Source organism: Sminthopsis crassicaudata, chromosome 6 (genome assembly GCF_048593235.1).
Source record: "Sminthopsis crassicaudata isolate SCR6 chromosome 6, ASM4859323v1, whole genome shotgun sequence".
Taxonomy (NCBI): Eukaryota; Metazoa; Chordata; class Mammalia; order Dasyuromorphia; family Dasyuridae; genus Sminthopsis; species Sminthopsis crassicaudata.
The window spans coordinates 138,218,739-138,237,389 of record NC_133622.1 but is presented as its reverse complement, the minus strand read 5'-3'; the positions used below and the strand labels follow the sequence as shown (position 1 = coordinate 138,237,389).

Sequence of the window (18,651 nt, the reverse complement as noted above, 5' to 3'; positions counted from 1 at the left end):
AATGTTGGAGGGAATGTGGGAAAACTGGGACACTAATTTATTGTTGGTGGAGTTGTGAAATGATCCAACTGTTCTAGAGAGCAATTTGGAACTATACCCAAAGGCTCTCAAACTTTGATCCAGGAAAGGGACCCACATATGCAAAAAAAAAAAAAATGCCCTTTTTGTCATAGCAAAGAAGTGGAAATTAAGTAGATGCCCATCATTTGAAGAATGGTTAAATAAGTTATGGTACATGAATATAAGGGAATATTATTGTTCTATAAGAAACAATCATCAGGATGATTTCAGAAAGGCCTGGAGAGATTTACATGAACTGATGCTAAATGGAGTTAGTAGAACCAGAAGAACATTGTACAACAGAAACAAGATTATGTAATGATCAACTGTGATTGACTTGACTCATTTCAACAATGAGATGATTCAGGGCAATTCCAATAGACTTGTGATGGAGAGAGTCAATAAATATATTTAGAAGAATTGCATATGTTTAACCTATATCAAATTACTTGCTGTCTAAGAGAGGATGGAAGTGGGGAGGAAAGGTTTTACAAGGGTGAATGTTGAAACTATCTTTGCATTTATTTTGAAAAATAAAAATTATCTTAAAAAAAATAAGAAATGATGAGCAGGCTGATTTCAAAAAAGTCTGGAAAGATTTAATTGAACTGATGCTAAGTGAAATGAGCAGACCCAAGAGATCATTGTACACAATAATAAGATTATGAGATGATCAACTGTGATGGATTTGGCTCTTTTCAACAATGAGGTGATTCAAACTTATGATGGAAAATGCCATTCTTATTGAGAGAGAGAACTATGTGAATCACAACATAGTATTATCACCTTTGTTATTTGCTTGGGGTTTTTTTTTTGTTTCTTTTTTTCATTTTTGATTTGATTCTTCTTGTTCAGCATGATGAATATGGAAATATGTTTAGAAGAACTGCACATGTTTAACCTATATCACATTGCTTGGTGTGTTGGGGAGGGAGGGAGAGAAAGAGGAGGAGAAAAATTTGGATCAGAAGGTTTTGCAAAGGTGAATGTTGAAAACTCTATTTGCATGTAGTTTGAAAAATAAAATACTGCTAATAAATTTTTGTTGCTTTTGACATTCAGTTGCCCCATCTTTTATATACTGGAGACATAGCCTAAAGGAGATTAAAAACAAATTTGGGACTTATGAATATAGTAGTAGTAAGTGGAGCAGTGAAAATGTTTAATCAATAACCGGACTTTTAAAAAGTTCAAACAAAAGAGTTCAAACACTTACTAGCTTTGTGACCCTGGACAAGTTACTCAATCCTATTTACTCCAGTTTCCTCATTTTGTCAAATGAACTGGAGAAGGAAATGGCAAACCATACTAGCATCTCTGCCAAGAAATCCCAAAGTGGGGTCACAGAGAGTTGGACATGACTTAAAAAAAAAAAAAAAAAAAAAAAGAGTAACTACTTGACCTTCAGAGGATGAAAGATCCCACAGCTTTTAGGTAGGTCAATATAATCTTGCTCTAATTTCTTCACATAAGTCAATGAATAATTCCATATTCTTTATCCTAATCTGGTTATTATTCTAAACACTTCAGTAGAAGAATTCTTCCTTTAGTCTATTTGAAGAGTGGGGAAATAGCACTTAAAAAATTAGTTAAACACTGATAACAATATTCCCTTCAGATTAATCCAAAGGCTTCCCACTAAGATAATTTTCGAAAGCTTTCTTATTAAAAGTAACTAGGTAAGGTTTTGTGTTTCTACACATTCATTTACCACTTGTTTGTTCAGTTTGTTCAGTCATTTCTCCAACTGATGAACATCTTTCTTTCTACAAAAAGTCTTCTGTGAATTTTGATGTTTTCAGAATATTTTTGTATTTGATCTCCTTAGATAACATGCCTGGTAGTAGAGTCTTAGTGTCAACAGGGACAGACATTTTAGTTACCTTTTTTAAATGTCATCACAAATTGTTTTATAGGTTACTTCAATTCATAGCTCCACCAACAATGTCCTCCTATCCTACCTCCCAACATTAATCTCATTTTTTAGGTCATTTTTGCCATTTGATATAAGATGTAGGGTGAAATTTTAGAGTTATTTTGATTTGCATTGCTCTCACTAACATCTGTTTGAAGCATTGTTTCATATGGTGGTTGTTTAGTTGTTTGAGTCATATCTTTGTGACCCCATTTGGATTTTCTTGATAAAGATACTGGCATGGTTTGCCATTTCCTTCTCCAGTTCATTTGACAGATGTGGAAACTGAGGCAAATACTATTAAATGAGTTGCTTAGAATCACACAATTTAGTATATATCTAAAGCCACATTTGAACTCAAGTCTTCCTGAATCCAGAGTCAGTGGTCCTTCCACTGTACCATCTACCTGTCCTTTCATATGGTTGTTAATAGTCTGCAATTCTTTTGAAAATTATTTCTTCATATTTTTAACCACTTACATCAATGAGGAACAGCTCTTGGCCTTATATACTTCTGTTAACTCCTCATATTTTTCAGTAATTTTTTGGTACCCAAGAAATGGAAAAAGTGGATGCCTCAATTGAGTAATGACTAAATAAGCTGTGGTACATGAATATAATGGAATATTATTGTAGAGTAAGAAATTAGGACCTTAAAGAATTTGAAGACACATATTTGTATAAACCATTTTAGAATGAGATTAACAGAACCAGAAGAATATATATACTTGACTAAAGCAGTGATTCCCAAACATTTTTTGTTTCATAAAGTTTGACCTCACTCTTTAAAAAAAATTAATATTTTCCAATTACATATTATCACAATTTTAAACGTTCATTTTTTAAATTTTTGAGCTCTAAATGCTCTCCTCCCTCCATTTACTTCCCCTCCCCACATTGAGAAAGTATGCAATTTGATATAGTTTATGTATGTACAGTGATGCAAAACAGATTTACATTTTAGTCGTATTGTGGAAGAAAATGCCAACTCCCCCCTAAATATGAAATTTAAAATAGTGTGCTTTAATTTGCATTTATATTCCATAAGTTCTTTCTCTAGAAGCAGATAGCATCTTACATCATAAATCTTGATCTTTTTTTTTAACATCCACTTTTCCCCCCAAAATTTATTTTATTTAAAGAAATAGAATAAGAAAGAAGAAAAACAGAAAAGGAATACAAAACAAAAGAGAACGCTGTTATCTGCCCAGTGGAACATCAGGGATGATTCAAAATATATGACAATACCAGTTCAAGAAAATATGTTAGTAGAAAAATTTATGAGTGTCCATCTTTTCTTTATTTCCATGTAAATTGTTCTTTTGTTCACTGCTAGGCACCTCTTTTACTTTGTTCCCCCCCATTTCATCCCTCTCACCCCTATGCCTAAGCAAACTATAGATAAAGATATATTTATATATACATATGTACATATGTGCATATATATATATATATATATATATAGAGATATATATATATATATATATATACGCATATACCCTCATATAACACATATCTTTCCTATCCCTGCTGACCCTTTGCTTAATTCTGCTTCTAACTTGCCTTGGTATTACTTAACCTTCCCTTACCCCATCCCACCCCTCCCTTGTCTTCTTCCCTTACCCTTTGCTTTTCTCTTCACCCATATCCCCCCCTCCTTATCTATTTATAGATTTTGTAAGGTGTTAAGCCTTTCATAAGATATATGTAGTGTTGCCTATTTAATCTATTCCCAATGTGAGTAGATTTTCAGAATTATGAATCTTTATTCCCCTCTAATGGATTGTGTGTCTATTCTTCCTCTGCACCTAATTTGTAGACATAATTCTTATTTTTAACTTAACTCTGCCCCATTTTTCTTTTGAGCTGCTCTAGTGTTGATGCCAATCTTAAACATATAATTTTCCATGGAAACAAAACAATTTGTCTATTTGATATTGCCTCTTCTATTAACATCCACTTTTAAAGTTCATTTTGAATTTAAACACAAAAGGGACACACACAAAAAGAACATTTTCATATGCATATCATAACATTAAAAAAGGATTGGATTTCTATTTCACAGTGTTCCTTTAAAAAAAACTATGTAATAAATACTATTATTTTCAAAGCTACACTGCTTTTCTATGCTTCCAAGTTTTATTCTCTGCTGTACACTTTTAATTTTTTCTTCCTTCTTCCTCATCCCATCCTAGAGAAGGTTACCATTAGACATAAATGTATAGATACATAAATCTGTAATACTATACTATAGATACTTCAGCTCATCAGTTTTCCTCTGGAGGTGAATAGCATCTTCCTTGGTAGTTAATTTGAATATTTGTAATATTTTAAAGGAATTAGTTATTCAAAGTTATTCTTATGACAATATTTCTGTTACTGTGTACAGTTGTTCACATATTATTTCATGCAAGTCTTTCTGTATTTTTCTAAAATTTACCCAGCTCATCATTTCTTATAGCACACAGCACTTTATACAATTATATACTATAACTTATTTAGCTTTTCCTCAGTTAAAGAGCATCCCCCTCAATGTCAAGTTCTTTGACACCACAAAGAGAGCTATTATCATTTTAGAACATTTAAGTTATTTTCCTTTTTCCCTAATTACCTTGAAGGGGAGAAGAGAGAAATCTAATAGTGATATTGCACAAAAGGTATGCACAGCTTTTTTTTTTAAGCTTTTTATTTTCAAAATATATGCATGGGAAATTTTTCAACATTAACCCTTGCAAAACTTTGTGTTCCAAATTATACTCCCTTCTTTTCCCTTCCCCTTCCCTTCATCCTCTCCCCTAGATGGTAAGTTATCCAATATATGTTAAACATGTTAAAATATATGTTAAATCCAATATATGTATACATATTTATACAATTATCGTGTTGCATAAGAAAAACCAGATCAAAAAAAAAAAAAGAAAAGAGAAAACAAAATGCAAGCCAACAACAACAAATAGAATGAAAATGCTATGTTGTAATCCACACTCAGTTCCCACATTCCTCTCTCTGGGTGGGCTCTTCATCTCAGGATTATTGGGACTGGCTTTAGTCATCATCTCTTTGTTGAAAAGAGCCATGTCTATCAGAGTTGATCTTCATATAATCTTGTTGCCATGTTCAATGATCTCCTGGAATGTGGGAAAATTGGCATTGCTGGTGGAATTGTGAATGAATCGGACCATTCTGGAGAGCAATTTGGAACTCTGCTCAAAAAGTTATCAAATTGTACATACTCTTTGATTCAGCAATGTTACTACTGGGCTTATATCCCAAATATATCTTAAAGAAGGGAAAGGGACCTGTATGTGCAAAACTGTTTGTGGCAGCCCTTTTGTAGTGGCTAGAAACTGGAAATTGAATGGATGCTCATCAATTGGAGAATGGCTGAATAAGTTGTGGTATATAAATGTTAAGGAATATTATTGTTCTATAAGAAATGACCAGCAGGATGATTTCAGAAAGGCCTGGAAAGAGATACATGAATTGATGCTGAGAGAAATGAACAGGACCAGGAGATCATTATATATTTCAACAACAATACTATATGATGATCAGTTCTGATGGACATAGCTCTCTTCAACAATGAGATGAACCAAATTAGTTCCATTTGCTCACAATGAAGAGAACCAGCTATACCCAGTGAAAGAAGTATGGGAAATGAATATGAACCACAACATAGCATTTCCACTCCCCTTTTTTTTTTGTCCGCTTGCATGTTTGATTTCCTTTTCAGGTTAATTAATAAGGTAATATTATGTAATAATAAGGTAAATTATGTCTAAGTCCGATTTTTCTTATGCAGCAAAATAACTGTATGGATATGTATACATATATTGTGTTTAACATATACTTTAACATATTTAACATGTATAGGTCTGCCTGCCATCTAGGGGAGAGGATGGGAAAGGGAGAGAAAAAGTTGAAAAAGAGGGTTTTGCAATGGTCAATGCTGAAAAATTACTCATGCGTATATCTTGTAAATAAAAAGTTATAAAAAAATCTCCTTTTAGTTACATTCAATGTATACATTTTTATGTATCTAAGATAAATATTTACTATTATTCAGTAAAAAAAAAAAAGTCTCAGGTCCCATTCTTAAATATTATTGAAGAATTGCCCCCCAAGCAATGTGGGTTATATCTACTGACTTTTATCATATTTGAAATTAATATATTTTAGAATTATTATAAAAAGAGCTTTGACCTTGTAAATCCCCTGAAATGATCTCAGAGACCCCAAAGAGTCCCTCTACCATACTTTGAAAATGGCTGCCACTCTTTGCGGATGATATGATGGTATACATAGAGAACCCCAAAGATTCAACTAAAAAGCTATTAGAAATAATCCACACCTTTAGCAAAATTGCAGGATACAAAATAAATCCACATAAATCATCAGCATTCTTATATGTCACTAACAAAGTCCAACAGTTAAGAGTTACAGAGAGAAATTAAATTTAAAGTAACTAGTGACAGCATAAAATGTTTAGGAATCTATCTGCCAAGGGAAAATCAGAAACTATATGAGCAAAACTACAAAACACTTTCCACACAAATTAAGTCTGATCTAACTAATTGGAAAAATATTAAATGCTCTTGGATAGGACGAGCAAATATAATAAAGATGACAATACTACCTAAACTAATCTATTTATTTAGCATTATACCAATCAGACTTCCAAAAAACTATTTTAATGACCTAGAAAAAACCATCAATAAGCATCATATGTAATGGAGAAAGATTGCAACCATTCCCATTAAGATCAGGGGTGAAACAAGGTTGCCCACTATCACCATTACTATTCAATATTGTATTAGAAACGGTAGCTTTGGCAATAAGAGTGGAGAAAGAGATTAAAGGAATTAGAGTAGGTAAGAAAAAATAACAAAGTTCATATGGAAAAACAAAAGGTCAAGAATTTCAAGGCAATTAATGAAAAAAAAAAATCAAATGAAGATGGCCTAGCTGTACCGGATCTAAAATCATGTTATAAAGCAGCGGTTACTAATACCATTTGGTATTGGCTAAGAAATAGACTAGTTGATCAGTGGAATAGGTTAGGTCCAAAGGACAAAATAATTAACTCTAACAACCTAGTATTTGATAAACCCAAGGACCCCAGCCTTTGGGATAAGAATTCAATGTTTGACAAAAATTGCTGGGAAAACTGGAAATTAATATGGCAGAAACTAGCCATTGGTCCACACTTAACACCATACACCCAAGGTCAGGTCAAAAAATGGGTTCATGACCTAGGAATAAAGAATGAGATTATAAATAAATTAGAGGAAAATAGGATCTCTTAGACCTGTGGAAGAGGAATGAATTCATGACCAAAGAAGAACTAGAGATCATTATTGATCACAAAATAGAAAGCTTTGATTATATCAAATTGAAAAGTTTTTGTACAAATAAAATAAATGCAGATAAGATTAGAAGGGAAACAATAAACTGGGGAAACATTTTTATAGTTAAAGGTTCAGATAAAGGCCTCATTTCCAAAACAGAGAATTGACTCTAATTTATAAGAAATCAAGCCAATCTAGAGACTGGAAGATGAATGGATGTCCATCAGTTGGAGAATGGTTGGGTAAATTGTGGTATATGAAGGTTATGGAATATTATTGCTCGGTAAGAAATGACCAGCAGGAGGAATATAGAGAGGCCTGGAGAGACTTAAATCAACTGATGCTGAGTGAAATGAGCAGAACCAGAAGATCACTGTACACTTCAACAACAATACTGTATGAGGATGTATTCTGATGGAAGTGGAAATCTTCAACATAAAGAAGATCCAACTCACTTCCAGTTGATCAATGATGGACAGAGGTAGCTACACCCAGAGAAGAAACACTGGGAGGGGAATGAAAATTGTTAGCACTAATATCTGTCTGCCCAGGTTGCATGTACCTTCGGATTCTAATGTTTATTGTGCAACAAGAAAATGATATTCACACACATGTATTGTATCTAGACTATATTGTAACACATGTAAAATGTATGGTATTGCCTGTCGTCGGGGGAAGGGAATAGAGGGAGGGGGGGTAATTTGGAAAAATGAATACAAGGGATAATATTATAAAATATATATATATATATAATAAAAAAAAAAATCAAGCCAATCTCCAATTGATAAATGGTCAAAGAATATGAACAGACAATTCTCGGACAAAGAAATTGAAACTATTTCTAGTCATATGAAAAGATGCTCCAAATCAATAATCAGAGAAATGCAAATTAAGACAAGTCTGAGATACCACTACACACCTGTCAGATTGGCTAGAATGACAGGGAAAGTTAATGCAGAATGTTGGAGGGGATGTGGGAAAACAGGGACACTGATGCATTGTTGGTTGAACTGCAAATACATCCAAGCCATTCTGGAGAGCAATTTGGAACTATGCTCAAAAAGTTATCAAACTGTGCATACCCTTTGATCTAGCAGCATTGCTACTTGGGGTTTGTATCCCCAAGAGATCTTAAAGAAGGGAAAGGGACCTGTGTGTGCAAGAATGTTTGTGGCAGCCCTCTTTGTGGCGGCCAGAAACTGGAAACTACATGGATGCCCATCAACTGGAGATTGGTTGAATAAATTGTGGTATATGAATATTATGGAATATTATTGTTCTGTAAGAAATGACCAACAGGATGATTTCAGAAAGGCCTGGAGAGACTTACATGAACTGATGCTGAGTGAATTGAGCAGGACCAGGAGATCATTATATACTTCAACAACAATACTGTATGATGATCAATTCTGATGGACGTGGCCCCTCTCCAACAATGAGATGAACCAAATCAGTTCCAATAGAGCAGTAATGAACTGAACCAGTTATGCCCAAAGAAAGAACTCTGGGAAATGACTGTGAACCACTACATAGAATTTCCAATCTCTCTAATTTTGTCTGCCTGCATTTTGAATTTCCTTCACAGGCTAAATGTACACTATTTCAAAGTCTGATTCTTTTTGTTCAGCAAAACAACTGTTTGGTCATGTATACATATATTGTATTTAACTTATACTCTAACATATTTAACATGTATTGGTTGACCTGCCATCTTGAGGTGGGGGGAAGGAGGGGGAAAATTGGAACAAATGGGTTGACAATTGTCAATGTTGTAAAATTACTCATGCAAATATCTGGTAAATAAAAACTATTAAAATATTAAATAAACAAACAAACAAATAAATAAATAAAAGAAAATGGCTGCGCTATAATAACATAATAGTTTGTACTACTGAACTGTTGCACTGAGTGGAAGCCAAATTCTGAATAATTGAAAACCAGTTCTGGACTAGAACAGATAATGAAAGACATGAGAGCAGAATGTGATATATAAGACAAGATCACAAGATCAACTTTTGCTTTGTTTCCTCCGTTACATGGGAAGGTTTAATCAGTATGTAAAGTATCCAAATCTAGAAAAGAAAGCAATGATCAAAGAAATGACAAATCTTATTCCTTTTTGTTTTTATAGAGATGTTGCAGTAGTTTCCTTAAATTTTTTAAAAGGATTTCACAAAGTCTTTTGTGGAAAACATGGAAAGGTATAAGATTACATAATATAATTAAGTAGATTCAGAACCAGTAGGATGTTCATTAACTATCTGTTTGAAGATGGATCCTCTAATGACTACAGTTTGCAGACTCTACTGTGTTCTTTTTGTTAAAGATCAGGACAATCACTTGTCCCATTTTCCCTGATTTTTCAAATATCACTCATTGTAATTCAGCAATCATATTTGCCAAATTCTTTCAGTACTACAGGTTGTAGTTCATCTGAGTCTGATGAATTGAACTCATTAAAGGAAACTTCCTTATCACAGTATCAACTAGGTATTTTTATTCTGTCCTTTTCTATCCAAAGATCATACTTTTGATCAGAGAAAACAGAAGCAAAATAGTGAACAGTTCAATCTTCTTCATAACATGGGTCAACAGCACCTAATTCAGTCCAAACAGTGATTATATTCTTTGATTCTTTTCTTTCCTCCAGTATAAAAAAAATCCATATTAAAAAACACATTAGAGCTGACGGGTATGATGGGAGGGCTGGAGTCAGCATAATCCGAATTGACATCCAGCATCACATAATTCCTAGCTGTGTGACCTTGGGCAAATCACTTAATCTCAAACATCAGACCAAAATGGATCCACTGAATGGCAAATTTCTGCCAAAAAAACCAAACAAAAAAACCAAAACAAACAAACAAAAAAAAAACAACAACCTCAAACGGGGTCTCATTAAGAGTCAGACATGAATGAACTGCAACAAACAAAAACCATTCGTTATCTTTTATTTTAGTATAACTGAAAGTATTATTATAGGATTGAGCCTTTTTTTTTTTTTTTAATTCATTCATCCAATGTCTTTCCTTGACTATGTTCTGTGTACTTCTGTTAAAATTCAATAAACGCTTGTTGATTTTTTTATTTGGTGAATTAACAGTGGTCTGTCTCTGTGTTTTTAGAATTTCACTCCCAGGAATTTCTCCTCTCCCTCTTGGACTTAAAAGTCTCTTGGTAATCCCTACTACTTGTAAGTGAACTACCTGACATTGACCCTCCCCAAATCTGAGGAGCCTGTCAAGAGTCATCACAGTTTCTAAGAAGGAATAGTCACTTCCCTAGAAAGTTCACATCATTTTCATCCTAGCAACCAGTTCCTCATTTTTGATGAGAATCACACTGAGAACAGTATTCCCCTTCCTCTTCCCAGATGGTTTCCCCATCTTTGAAGAATGAGATAATAAACACTAAGGTGCGTAAAAAATGATCAGCTGCTCTATTTTTGACTGATATTTTGCAGTCCCTCCTATAGCTGTGAAAAATTGGTAGTTTTTTTGACCTTACTTCCTTCCTCTTTCTGTTTAGTTGGTAGATGTAAATTATTCTGAAGACAAGACCACTTCCTGTGAGGTAGGAAATTATAACTTTTTTTGAATATTGAAATATTGAATATTGTTTTCCACTTTATTTTTCTTGCTAAATAAGCAATGGTTTTATAAACTAGTATACAAATGTTTTTCATGATTTCACATATGGGTATTATATAAATTGCCTTCTCATTGGATGGGAGGAAGCAGAAAATTTAAAACTCAGAATTTTTTTAATGAATGCAAAAAAAAAACCCAAAACCCTAGTCCTTTAAAAATATATGACATACTTTAAAGTTTAATTCTCCATTATTATTTTCTTCAAAGTCTAAGCAATGAATAAAATTAAAAAAAAAACAAAAAAAAACAAAAACAAGATGGTTCTGGCATAACCCTGCTTCCAGTTCTCAGTAGTATGGTTCCATGAATTTTGTAGATTGAGCAGTTAGGATCATTGAAAATACACATAGTTTTCTAAATGCACTACAGATAATCTCTCCTTTCTACTAAATTTTATTTAAGATAGATTCCCTGTTAGAATATAAACTCCTTTAAGAAAAGAAATGATTTTATATTTTGTAGGAAATTATAACTTGAAAGGTATGTGAAATAGTGGCTATACTACAGGTCCTGAAGTTAGAAACACATGTGTTCTACACTGTGTGATCCTGGAAAACTTTTTAAGACAGGGAGGGATACAGAGTAGTTGTCAATCTATATTTCCTACATTCCTACATTCATGATATCTATTACCCTGTGTTGTCATTGGCCTGCTTCAAAAATGAATAGGGGCAGTGACATAATGAAGTAGATAGAGCACCAGCCCTGAAGTCAGGTGGACCTGAATTCAAATCTGATCCTCAGACTATGTGACCCTGGGCACTTAACCCCAAATGCCTCAGAAAAAAAAGAAAGAAAAAGAAAAAAAGAAAGAAAGAAAAAATGAAGGACAAACAACAACATTGCAGGCCTAGGAAATTCCCACCCCACCCCAATATCTTCCAAAAAGAATCCTTTTCTGGTAATCCAGTCCCATCACATCAGGTTTCAACAATTATCTATGAGATCAAATCTGCCTCCTGACATTAGACTAGTTTATCCAGTCCAGTCAACAAGCATTTTAAAACACCAACTATATGCTAAGATAAAAAGTAAAACAAAAATGGAGCCAGCTAATTGGTGCTAGTGGGCCTGAGGTCAGGAAGACCTGACTTCAAGTCCAAACTCAGATACATTCTGGTTGTGTAATGTTCATAAGTCACTTCTATTGCCTTAATTTCCTCATTTACAAAAGTAGCATGATAATAGGACCTATCTTCCCAGAGTGCCAGGTTTGGATTCAGGAAGACTCATCTTCATGAGTTCAAATCTGGTCTCAGATACTGTGTGACCTTGGACAAGTCATGTAATACTGTTTGCCACAGTTTCCTCATCTGTAAAATGATCTGGAGAAAGAAATGGTAAACTACTCCAGTATCTTTGCCAAGAAAACCACAAATAGGGTTACAAAAAGTAGAGCATGACTGAACAACTTAAAAAAAACTCATCTTCCACAGGAAACCTTTTTCTAGTCTACCTCAATCCTAATGCCTTTCCTTTGAGATTATCTACAAGGGATGACGATCAAACTAGTATTTGATAAAGATGTAATGTCTCAGGGCAGCTAGGTGCAGCAATGGATAGAGCACCAGCCCTGAAGTCAAGAGCAGCTGAGTTCAAATCTAGCCTCAGACACCTAATACATCTTAGCTGTGTGACCCTGAGCAAGTCACTTAACCCCAATTGCCTCAGGGAAAAAAAATAGATGTAATGCTTCAACATAAAATCTTTACCAAAAGGAATGTTAGAAACTATCTTTAGGTGTATTTGAAAAAATAAAATAGTATTGAGGGGGGAAAAAAGAATTGTAGCTAAATAGCAATCTAGTATTTTTTTAGCAATGGAAATTGGAATGGCATATTTGAATTTTAAAACTTTAATGACTGAAGGAAGAACAACTGGTGAAATATAGAAGAAACTCATCCAAAGGTGCCTCAATTTCAAAGATACTCACTGTTGTAATTTTGAGAGATCCAAAAAGAATGTGAAAATGTCAGAGATGGCATTCTTATATTCCTTCAAATTGCAGCTAAGAAGAAATCAGCAAATAATGGCATAAATGCTTCTTTTCTCCTCTCTATTAAATTTCTTCAAAATGTTCATTCAGGGGAGGATAGCGTTAATAAGGATAGCTTAATAAAAGTATGAAAAAAGAATAGGTAGGGGGGAAAATGTAAGGCTTCAAGAATTTGCATCATTCTAGTACAAAGGAGGATGAACTGGAGTGGGAAGATTGGTACTCCATTAGCCCATCAGGGAAGATCTAAGAAATTTGGTGGTACTAATGTTTATAGGAATTGAATTAAATTTTGAAACTAAACTCCCTCTCTTCCTAGGATAGCAAAGCGGCCTGGCTTATCATAAGAGGATTAAGAAATATTGGGAAGACATGTTTATGTGTGTATGTGTTCTTGCTATACTTTTTTTTTTAATTTTTAAAAATTAATTTTATAATTATAACATTTTTTGACAGTACATATGCATAAGTAATTTTTTTTTTACATTATCCCTTGTACTCCCTTCTGTGTCGAGTTTTTCCCTCCTTTCCTCCACTCCCTCCCCTAGATGGCAGGCATTCCCATACATATTAAATATGTTATAGTATATCCTAGATACAGAACTGAATTTTGTTGTTGTTGTTGCAAAGGAAGAATTGGATTGGGAAGGTAAAAATAACCTGGGAAGAAACACAAAGAATGCAAACAGTTTACACTCATTTCCCAGTGTTCCTTCTCTGGGCGTAACTGATTCTGTCCATCACTGATCAATTGGAACTGGATTAGCTCTTCTCTATGTTGAAGATATCCACTTCCATCAGAATACATCCTCATACAGTATTGTTGTTGAAGTGTATAATTACCTCCTAGTTCTGCTCATTTCACTCAGCATCAGTTGATGTAAGTCTCTCCAAGCCTCTCTGTATTCATCGTGCTGGTCATTTCTTACAGAACAGTTATATACCATAATTTACCCACTCATTCTCCAATTGATGGACATCCATTCATTTTCCAGTTTCTAGCTACTACACAAAAAGGGCTTCTTGCTATACTTTTCAAGTAAATATGTCTTTGTAAAAAGTAATCAGATTTTAATGGTCAAATGGAACTGGAGTACTATAGCATTGGCCTCTTTTAAAAAAGGGGGGGGGTAGAACATAGTGGGATTTAAAACCAATAGCAAAAGAACAGAGACTCCCCTCAATTCTGAAAAGGTACTAGAGAATCCTAGGGGTGAAAGAATGTAACCAACCAGATGCTCAGACAGGAAACCAATGTGTACAAATGCATAACTCATTAACAATACTTTTCCATATTTTGTTATTTTCAAGTAGTCAATGCAAGTGTAAGACATAGAGTAAAGAATCAAGTGCATTATATTTAGCTATAAAATTACAACTGGAAGTATAAAATTTCCAAAATTAAAATATAACATAAAAAAGATACTTGATAAATTTACATGGTGAAAAACATTTATTTCAAATAGAAATAAATATTTTATAAATATATATACATATAGTAGGATACACATACATGAATAATTTTAATTTAATAAAAAATTTACATTTCTAAAATTATGAAGAGTTCTAGAAATATAAATTTAAAGTTATATAGCACCTATCTCATTGTTTTTTAAACCAGAAACACTTGGGTAGAATGAACTTGTAAGAAATTAAATCTAATATTCATAGAGAACTCTTTAATGGAGTAGAATAAAAATCAATAAAGGTTCAGAATGCAGTTTTCCTTCTGAAAATTATTTGTTTACTATTTAATGTTTGCAAGGAGAGGCATTCATTGCTACTTAAAGACACAGATCATTTTCTACTTCTTACCTGGAAGGGATAGTTTGAATAGATGGTTAATCTTACATATTATCTAAAGTGTTGCACTTTAGACCTGATTTTCAAAAATTAGTTTTTAAGTTATCAGGCCAGAAAAAAAAAATGAGCATAAAAAAAGTTGATCCTGAGATAGAGAAGAGAGTAAATACAAACTATCGGTTATACACTGTTTTCTTTATATTTATACTAACTTGTCTATTAAAAAAAATGTAATGCTCACACAGTTTAATATCTAAAGTTTTGTGCTATCTTTGGTAAAACCCTCATAAAACCAATCCATCAAAATTAGAATGGACCCATCATTTTAGTTCTCTTATTACAAAAGAGTGTGTAAATATCTTGCTTTGTGCTACAAAGATCACTATCTTCCTTGCTTGAGGAAAAAAATGATAGAACTCTAGGACTTAGAGACTTCTCTGAAAGGAAGAAGACATATTTAAATGCAGTCTCTTGGTGGTCTTTAGAGAACTTCTGCATTGTCCCTTAAATGTCCAAATGAAAAGGATTGTGACTTTTGGGGATGATCTCTACTTTGAGCACAGCAATCAATTCACTCTATAAATATATAAAATAAAAAGCCTTTGTTACTGGAAAGGAAAATATTGTAAATACCACAATGGAGTATGTGACAATTTTAGTTCTCAAGAGTCTTAAAAATGATTTGCTCTCAATGCAAGAATGTTGTTTTTTTCTGTAGCAAATGAAATTTCTGTTTTCTTCCATTAAATTTTTTTTTACAACTGCAAATAAAATTGCCTTAAAATCATTGTTTGAACATTGTATCATTCGGGGTTTTTTTAGTTTTTAAAAAAATTTTTAAAATTAATTTTATAATTATAATTTTTTTGACAGTACCTATGGAAGGGTAATTTTTTTTACATTATCCCTTGTACTCACTTCAGTTCCAAATTTTTCCCTCCTTCCCTCTACCCCCCCCAGATGACAGGCAATCCCATACATGTTAAATATGTTATAGTATATCCTAGATACAATATATGTGTGCAGAACCAAATTTCTTGTTGCACAGGAAGAATTGGATTCAGAAGGTAAAAGTAACCTGGGAAGAAAGACAATAGTCCAAACAGTTTACACTCATTTCCCAGTGTTCCTTCTCTGGGTGTAGCTGATTCTGTTCATCATTGATCAACTGGAACTGAATTAGATCTTCTCTATGTTGAAGATATCCATTTCCATCAGAATACATCTTCATACAGTATTGTTGTTGAAGTGTATAATGATCTTCTGGTTCTGCTCGTTTCACTTAGCATCAGTTGATGTAAGTCTCTCCAAGCCTCTCTGTATTCATCGTGCTGGTCATTTCTTACAGAACAGTAATATTCCATAACATTCATATACCATAATTTACCCACTCATTCTCCAATTGATGGACATCCATTCATTTTCCAGTTTCTAGCTACTACAAAAAAGGCTGCCACAAACATTTTGGCACCATTGTATCATTTGTTAAGGGAAGGATAAAAGTACCTGAGTTTTAATTTTGTTCTTTCTTTATTCTTGAAACAGGATCTATAAAGAAGTTTGTTAAGATCAGTTTTCTAATGAAAGAAAGATTTCTTCTGTTAAGATCAGTTGTTAAAGGTGAAACTGTTTTCTTCCTTATGGTGTTTTGCTGATATTTCTTGCAGTCCACTGATTATTATAAAAGAGACTTTCACTTCTTCTCTTGAGAGATTTACTTATAAATAGCAATGAAGTTTTTTCTTGTTGTTACCTTTGATACTCCATCCTCCCTAATATTCAACAGAGGAGTATTTGTTGTTTTTGTTTGGTTTTGGCTTAGTGCATTTTGTTTCCACTTTTCTTAGGCCTGTTTGATAACTTTATGCTATTATTTTCTATCTGTAATTATTGCTAACTACACCTGGGAATTTCTTAATGTGAACAGATGTTGTAAGGCCGTACTGATTTTTCAAGAAGGAGGAGATGTAGAAAATTAAAGAGGAAAACAGGTAGAGAAGGCTATATATTTGCAGATGTGTATAAGCCTTAGATTCCACTCCCATTAGTTAACTTTCCATTTTCCACAATATCAGAATTTTATTAACAGATACAGGTGGTAAAAATGTTTCTCACTTTTTGAAAAAAGCATCTCTTTCCCCCATCTAAGAAATTAATTAAGAAATAATCTCTCCTGCTTCTTCAGGCTTGTCTAATGAAAGCACTTTAGGTCCCACTAAGCCAATGAGTAGAGCCCCATTTGGAGCTGTGATCAAGATTGCCAGAAATGCCATGGTCATCACGTTCTTTGCGTATACTTCCAAATGAGTTAGGTTCTTACTTCTTCCTGCTTCTAAAGCAAGAGGTCCTAAAACAGCCTATGTTTAGGAGGAAAAAGTTTGAAGTAGTAAGAAAAAATATTTAACAAATAATATTTGTTTCTTATTTTGCATTTAAGTTTTTTAAAAAGAAAAAAAATGATTTGTATTTAAGAAGTATAATAATTATTAAAATAACCAGCATTTAACAAGACACCCTGTCCATAGTTGGGAATTTATAAATATATTGTACAAAAGAATATTTTCAGTGTATAAATGTATTAGTTCACAAAGTACTAGGTTAATTATTCAAAAGGGAAAAATTAAAAACAACTGAAATCTTTTAAGAAATAAGCATTCCATTTTAGGAGCTACCTTATAAAGAACAGGAAATATGATGTAGCATAAAGAACGTTGGACTTTGAGACCAACAGCTGGAGTCAAGTCTTGGATTTACTTCTTATTACTTTGTGTGACTTCCTTCTCAGGGTTTCAGTTTCCTCACTGAGTTTAATTAGATTACTTATATGATTTTGTACAACTCAAAATCTATGACCAAATGATACCTTTGGTATTAGACTAAGTGAAAATTATGTAACAGCAGCTTCTCAAAGAAAAAGAAACTTAGAAACCTTCAGTATTTTTAGGGCATTTGGTGGAAGAATAAAAGAACAATATACAGAGTTTTTGAGGTAAGTTTTAGAGGGAATAAAGGGAAGTAGAGATTTAGAGCATATCATCAGATCCCTAATATAACAATAATTATGTGGGCTGAATACTTTAAAATGAGCCACTCTCAAAGTCAAAGCTAGAGGGGGCATGCTAGGGGTTGTGACTTTTTCTTTTCTGACCAGATGTATATTTTTATTGATGGAAGGTGCCAATGAAGAGTGACACCATTCTCAGACCTGAGATCCTGAGAATTGTTTGAGTGCTTTTAAGGCAAATAACTGTTTTTACCTTCCTGAGATGGAATTGCTAAGGTGGCAGAGCATCAACTTGACAAAACTGCAAGTGATAAATAGTGGAAACACTTTCATACCTACTGTAGCACTTAGAAATGTCACTTCCTAAAGGGCAAAAGTAATTTCATTTTAGTGTTTGTATCCCTTCCTGGTAGGGCCTGTGCCTGGCATACTGGAGGTATTTAATACATATTCTAAGATTCATTTCTACATCTTTATCTTTGATTTTGCCATTCTCCCTCTTCATCCTTCTTTACCTACCTAAGTTTTAACTATCCTTAAAATTCTGATCGTAATCCTAGATCCTCTATGAAACCTTCACTTAAATTCTAGTTAATATAGACCTTTCCTCTTGCTCTCCCATGCACAATATATTATCTTAAATGCAAATCTAGGTACCTGATTATATTCCACTTTGTACTTCATTATATATTATTTTTTATCCGTGTTTCTAACTATTCTTCATGTGCTGCCTGGTCTCCCCTAAAGACTAATCTTTTAAAGATCTTTATCATACTACTTCTGTACACCCATAGGCACAAACATCCAAAAAATATTGAATTAAAGCATCGGAAACTTGCTTTCTGTTCCCCATATACAAGATTCTGTTAACTGTC

At 33.3% G+C, this 18,651-nt stretch overlaps 1 protein-coding gene across 8 annotated transcripts in view; it reads right to left on the bottom strand.

Moving 5' to 3' along the window:
- Nucleotides 1-16,831: 16,831 nt before the first annotated feature.
- The window catches only part of SLC9B1 (solute carrier family 9 member B1), a 93,090-nt gene continuing 91,270 nt past the window's right edge, over nt 16,832-18,651 (bottom strand). For all 8 annotated transcript variants that reach the window (XM_074276213.1, XM_074276219.1, XM_074276214.1 and 5 more), the window contains one exon: nt 16,832-17,129. In XM_074276213.1, coding sequence (XP_074132314.1) covers nt 16,929-17,129 — 201 coding nt within the window. In that variant the 3' untranslated portion in view covers nt 16,832-16,928. The remainder of the gene's footprint in view (nt 17,130-18,651) is intronic.